The sequence below is a fragment of the Prosopis cineraria genome, unplaced genomic scaffold (genome assembly GCF_029017545.1).
Source record: "Prosopis cineraria cultivar Desert tree isolate PC_DT_omini unplaced genomic scaffold, ASM2901754v1 PC11, whole genome shotgun sequence".
In the NCBI taxonomy this organism is placed as follows: Eukaryota; Viridiplantae; Streptophyta; class Magnoliopsida; order Fabales; family Fabaceae; genus Prosopis; species Prosopis cineraria.
Window position 1 is genome coordinate 21,673,801 of NW_026555342.1, and position 6,885 is coordinate 21,680,685.

A 6,885-nucleotide genomic window follows, 5' to 3' on the forward strand; every position below is an offset into this window, starting at 1 on the left:
ATGAGAGAAATGTTGAAGAGGAGAGGCGGAAGATGGGGAGCTGAAGCTGATGGTAATTGGTGCAAATGAATGCTGGAGTTGGGGGTCGAGTTTACATAGGCATCAAATTAGTAGTGGTTTGTTTGTAGCGGTTATTTCCTATAGCGGTATGGAATTTAGTAGCAATTTACCAATCGCTACCATGGTTAATAATAGTCATAGTTAAAAAATGTGTTTATGATTAAAAAAGCTTCAAGATATAAGCCAAAAAAAAAATTAACCAAAAGCAAAAGAAAAAAAATAAGAAACAATGCTACATTGTGTACAGTGTACATAATATTTGTTAGAGTCCCATATTGCTTGTGTCAAAAGACCATGCAAGCACGCATAGCTATAAAAAAATTAAGGGGGAGCATGAACCCTAAACCTGCGATCATAAGAGGCTGAGGTTTGCTTTTGTTAAAATTGTAGCTCATGGCCCACAATTTGAAGTATTTTAATTCAAACTAGTACAGAAAACTCATCATGCCAGTTCTACCCTTACCCCACAAGCCACAATATAGCATAACAGTAAAATACCCAATACTGAAAAACAACACAAAACAGAAAAATAACACAAATCACATATCACACACACACACACACACACACACAACATAAACCTTGTGCATGGGAAAGATGCCAGTATGCTACAACGTTAGTCTTTAGCTCAATGGGAAGCTTTTTTTAATTTTCAAGTTATTGCCTCAAAGGTCACTGCTATGTTTGAGTCTCTTCAAGTAAAAATGATGCAAATCTGAAGTGTTTTTACTGTTTTTTGAGCCAGTTCTATGCTGCACTTTTTCCTTCAGAATGGAATTCTCATTTCAGACTTCAATGAACTGTCAAGCTATCATATTAGCCATCATATCTTAACTGTGACAGCTTCTTGTAGCCTGAGGATTCGATACCTTTTGTTGCTTCTCCTCCGGTTCTTCCCTCTCTTTTTCCCATCAAGAAATGGCTCTTTGGACTTATAAACCCAACTTTTCTTGTGAGGCTCCTTGATATAGAACTCATAACAGTTAATTAGAGGATAAGGCCGGGTGATTGCAAACCATGCCAAGCTCTTATCACAATCATGCTGATATATGATTTCTAGATTGTTCAGTGGTAAAGTCTTAGTTGAATTAGAGTTTTAACTGTTTTTATTATTTAACAGGGTGAGATTAGAGATGGATAAGATGTTCTTGTGAGGGTACATTCAGAAAGTCTGACAGGAGACACATTTGGATATTGTAGATGTGATTGTGCAAAACAGATTGAACTTGCTATGAAACAGATTGAGGCTGCTGGGAGGGGTGTCCTTGTATATCTACGTGGACATGAAGGAAGAGGTATTGGATTAGGTCATAAGCTTCGTGCTTATAACCTGCAGGATGATGGACGTGATACTGTCGAAGCCAATGAAGAGTTGGGATTGCCTGTTGACTCGAGGGAGTACGGCATTGGAGCAAAGGTAACATACCACTTCTCTTGTTTTAGTTCGCTGTGATTTACAGCATAGTATTGAAAATAGGGTCAACATAGTCAGCTGAATTAGTGAACTGTTGAATTAGTGCCTTAACTAATTCAATGAAATGTTTTGTTCATTATCGGTCTGACCATTAACGCATGAACATTAACTCATGAACTAATGCTTTGACCAGTGAAGGATCCAGTTTGGTACCTTGGTTTTCAATGACTGTTTTTAATATGACTATATTATTTGGTGCAACAAACAATTCTAAAATTTTACTCTTTCTAGACTACAATATGGAATATTGATAACTACTTCACATTCTTAAAAAAAAAAAAACAAGTTAGATGAAACCTTAATTTCTTAAAAAATTTTATATCTTTTTAATTATACCCTAATTAAATATCATATATAAAATACCTTAATAATAATTTGAAATTATGATGCATCATTTTTTTTTCAAAAGAAGTAATAAATGAAATAAAGGTATAAATGAATTGGTAAACCATTGAATTAGTACCTTAACAATCAAATATTTTGCTTATGGCTAGTCTGATCATCAACTCTTGAACTAATACCTTGGCCAATTTAATGAATGATTTAGTTTTTAGTACCTTGATTTAAAGTGATAGTGGGTTTTTACTTGAAATATATTATCTGGTCCAACATACAATTCTAACATATTACGGATCACTCTCATAGAGAGAAATGATTGACAGATACATGTTGAAATTGTGGCTGCAGATACTGAGGGACTTGGGTGTTAGATCAATGAAGCTGATGATAAACAATCCAGCAAAATATATTGGATTAAAGGGCTATGGTTTGACAGTTTCTGGTAGGATCCCATTGTTAACTCTGATCACAAAGGATAAGAGATATTTGGAGACCAAACGTGCGAAAATGGGACATGTCTACGGCTTAGAATTTAACAGCCAATTGGGCAGTCAAGACGGTAGCACTGGCGATGAGGTTAAGGTTGATGAATCTAAAGCTGTTTCTGTCTGATCCCAAACCTGTCCCTATAGCCCCAGGATAAAAAAATAAAATAAAATAAAAGACTTTTATACATATTCAAAAACCGATGCCATTATAGACGGCGTAGATTTTTTACATCAGTTTTATAATCAGTAAAGGTTGTAAAACCGGTGTAGAAAAGTGTAGCAATTTTTTTTTAAAAAAAGAAATAATTTCTTCATTTTATATACAATTTGTGAGTGATAAGTTATCTAATCATAATATTAAATGATGTCCCATTGTATCCTTATCATTTAATAGCTTTCTTGTAACGTAAGCAAGGCAAGAAAAAATTCTCTTTAATTAATAAGGATTTAATTGAAATATAGAGATATTTTAAATAAATAAAGCAATATAACAAGTATTTTTAATCTGCATGTAAAGTGTTTTTAGATAAGGGATACATAAGAGTGTATAATGTAATGTAACATAATGTAAGGTAAAATTAAAAAAAGGGGGGGGGGTGGGTTATGATCGTGATACATGGTCGAGTTGATTACAAGAATAGATTGTGCCAGCGTGCTTTTCTTGAAAACAAGATTTTACAACCAGTGCCATGCACAAGGGCATTAATTTTTTGTTTGATTTGAGAGAAAAGAAAAAGGATAAAGATTTTAATGAATTCAATTTTTTTAAAAGAAATAAATAAATGGGGTTTACAATTTTTTTCTCAAGGTATCCTCTCAATCAACAATTATGGGACCAATCCTTTAGAGAATATGAAGGCCATTTAAGAGGTTGTTTTATTGCAAATGATATTTTTCATATACACCTCTTAAAATCAAACTCTAAAATGGTGTTTAAGAGGCTCAAACCACTACTATTAATGTCACAATTAATAGAGAGAAGATATAGGAGGAAAGAATACGAAAGCTCAATTAAAAACTTATAACCTCATTTCTCCATTTTTTTCAATTAAACTTATTAAAATACCCACCACTTCCATTTCATTCGTATCTAACTAAATATATCATAAAAACTAATGAACATTAAATATTGAACAACTGTTAAATAATTGTATTTATAACAATATTAAAAATATAGATGACTTTTCCATTTCATAATTTTTCATCTGTTCACCTTAAATTTCATATGACAATCTGTTATATTTTATAATTTGTTGCATTTGTGTATGTTAGGAATTTGGACACCTTCAAAATTTATTGGTGGCATGTGCATTAGAAGCTATTTTAATAACTTTTGTTTAATATTTTTTGCCATAGTCAATCTCACAGTTTCACCATGGATCTCACATTTGTAACTAGATTTATTCCCCGAGCATCATTTTTATTTTAAAAGATAAAAATAAAATAAAATATATACAATTTAAAATAATTTATTTTGTGTGCTCAAAATATCATATTTAGTGTAAATAAGTTGCATTTTCTTTATCGTACAATAACTTTGTCCAATATGTCTCTCTTTCATGGAGAATCCCTATCTTACCATATATATAATCATTAGTTTTTTCTTTTTTTCAAACATTCAAATAGTGATAGTACAGAGATAGGAACATAATTCTTTCTTACTTAGCAATTCTATTGTAATATAAGGTGCTACAACCATCTCTAAGGAATCTAACAAATATTGTTGAGAAAGGGGAAGTGGACATAAATAAAGAAAGCGCCCAACCAAATTTTTTGAAAAAAACATTGACGACATATTAAAGATGCCAATGTTGCCTATGCTGCATCTGCTTGATTAAAGATCGGATAATTGCTTACAGCAAAAATGATATGACAAGCAACCCAAGCCTAACCACTTTCTTTTCAGAATAGAGCGACTAAGGCACGGTTTTTTTTTTTTAAAAAAAAAATTAATGCCTTCATTCTACATAGACTAACATGTGATTTCAGAGTTCTAACTACTCTGAATTTCCTTCATCATTTACAAAACCAAGATTAAAAAAAAAAGAAACAAACACATAAACTTATCAAATGACTAAAAAAGAACAAACCTAAATTGTAAAGAGATCAAGGGTATTCAAGTATTAATGCTAAAATGATGACAAAAACTGATAATCTTGAGATGGGGGGGGGGGATCCTTCAATCCAGCTTGAACTAAACAATCATAATAAATTATCAAGAACTTCATTCCAATCTAACCAAGAGAAGAATAACAATATAACATGTAACCATGGATTTTACTTCCTTTTTTTCTTTTAATAAAATAACCATGTATTCCCCCCTACCGGATTCAATACAAGGCAGTTATAAAGCCCTCTAACAGTTCAATGTGCTAAGCATTTGTTCCTTTTATATGATACCCAAGCAGGCGCTTCATTAGCCAAAGCAACCCATAAGGTTGGCCACTTTGGCGTCGTGCGTGAAATCATTTCCGCATAATCTTCGGTTTTAATTTGTCATAATTAATAGCAGTAATCACACTCACCACTATTTAAAACAAAAACAAAGAACTAATCAATTCATCTGAATAGTATATATTGATTTAATCAAGAGACGACCACAAGCGGTCTCTCAAGATGTTCCAAGTCTGGTACTTCCAGTAGCTTCAAGAAGACTACTAATAGAATCCCTACCTAAGGCTGCAATTCCATATTCATGCAAATCGAGGATTTGATAGAGGCCCCCTATTTTTGATATTTTTTCTGAATTGCAAAAGCATATTTGGGATAAGTTACTAAACTCATAAATGATTAGGGCAGTGCAAAAGTCCTCCAGTCTTGTCTGATCCAATCAAACTCAAGATGGTCAAGTTTTGTTTAGTCTGTATAAACACTGGTCCTTCAAGACAAAAAGATTGAAAAGACCAGAATATTTTTTCACGTTGGATTGGACAGGAGATTGGACATCTAGATCACTTGATCCGGTCTGATCTTATTAATTTATTTAATATAATTATAGTTTTTTTTTTTGACAAATACTTCAAGTGTAATTGACACTAAAGAGATGATTGTATGAAGATTTGTTGAGTTTGTTTCTAAATTATTGTTGTAATGTAGTGTTGTTGAAGTGTGTTGAGTGTTTTTTTTTTTTGTTGAATTTATAAATTTAAATCATTTGGACTATACCAAAAATATTTTTGTCTTGTTCTTGAAAATTATTATGGATTTATTATTATTATAAGAGTTTTTATTATCTTAATTGAGTTTATTAGATTGAAATGGATTACCGCCTCTCATAGAGGAAAAAGGAAAAAAAAAACTAAGTGAGTACTGAGTAATAGGACCAGTCTCTCAGTTCTATTAACCAAGTCCAATCCTATTAATCTTCGGGTTATCACTGGACAAATTGAACTATAGGTTGTCTAACCCAATCCTTTTCATGAAAGAGATTAGATTTCAGGTTGGGTCGAAGTCCAATGCCATCCAATCCTTTGTACAGCCCTATAAATGATATACTATAGCAAACTCTAACTTTTCTGTACAAGAATGAAATTTCATGGGCACCATTTTTTCCTCACTTGCAGTTTGCACTCCTAGCTTTGGTAGTTCTAAAATTGATGCGTGATGGGTTTATTTTGCACCGCTGTTATAAAAAGAAAAGCATGCAAACTCAGACGAAAAGGCAAAGTACCAATTTTACTATCTTCTTATCTAATTTTTTTCCTATTCATTCTTTCACCTTGGTTTATATAAAGAAGAAATGAGACCAGGTATCATTTTATTTTATTGAATAAGTTTAAAGAGTGGAAGCTTCTTGAAAATGAATTCCATGAATTACCGGAACCTACTTGGTTCAGATGAAAGTAAAAAGAAGACTAAATGAAACATACACAACTAAAGCTACTCAATTGCACTTTCTTGAAATAAAAACCAAAAAGGTGTCTCTATGCTGCTGCACTTAGTGGCTGGCGTACCTATTTATCACATCAGTTAGAAGAAGGTAAAGTCCTGCTAAACTCTCTTTCCTCTTGAGCTTAACTTCCTTGAAAATTGAAACAAAAGCAAAACATCAGGAATGAGCCATCAATGTGACTTATGAACATGAATAATCTTTAATAAAATCCATCAACGTATCCTACTCATATTTGGGGCAAAAGGCACACTTGAAGTTGGGGGCACTCACTAAGACAAAATAATATTCAATGACAGGATGAAATGAACATCATGTTAAACAAATGAATTCATCTCTTAAAATTCCAGTTTAAAAGATTTCATACCCTTAATCAACAAATGGAGCAAGTACCAATTTCATCTCCCAATGTTACTAACCTATTTCAACTTGCTTCGATCCAGTAACAATATAACCTTATACCATACAGACAATATCCCTTTGATAATGTTGAGCGAAAACAACTCACGTTATCAACAATCAATTGAGGGGACCCATTGAAGTAAAAAGTTTATAAGAATAAAAAACTGGCATAAGAGGACCTAGTAGCATTTCCAGCTTGTGTTGATATGCAGAGCTTCTCAAGTTTCTGATGT

General features: G+C 32.5%; 1 protein-coding gene across 1 annotated transcript; it reads left to right on the forward strand.

The window, feature by feature from the left end:
* LOC129286319 (bifunctional riboflavin biosynthesis protein RIBA 1, chloroplastic-like) lies at positions 1-2,485 on the forward strand. Its single transcript, XM_054922311.1, has 4 exons — positions 1-59; positions 806-949; positions 1,261-1,477; positions 2,222-2,485. The coding sequence occupies exons 1-4, from the start codon at positions 1-3 to the stop codon at positions 2,483-2,485; spliced, it is 684 nt and encodes a 227-aa protein (XP_054778286.1).
* The last annotated feature ends 4,400 nt before the right edge of the window (positions 2,486-6,885 follow it).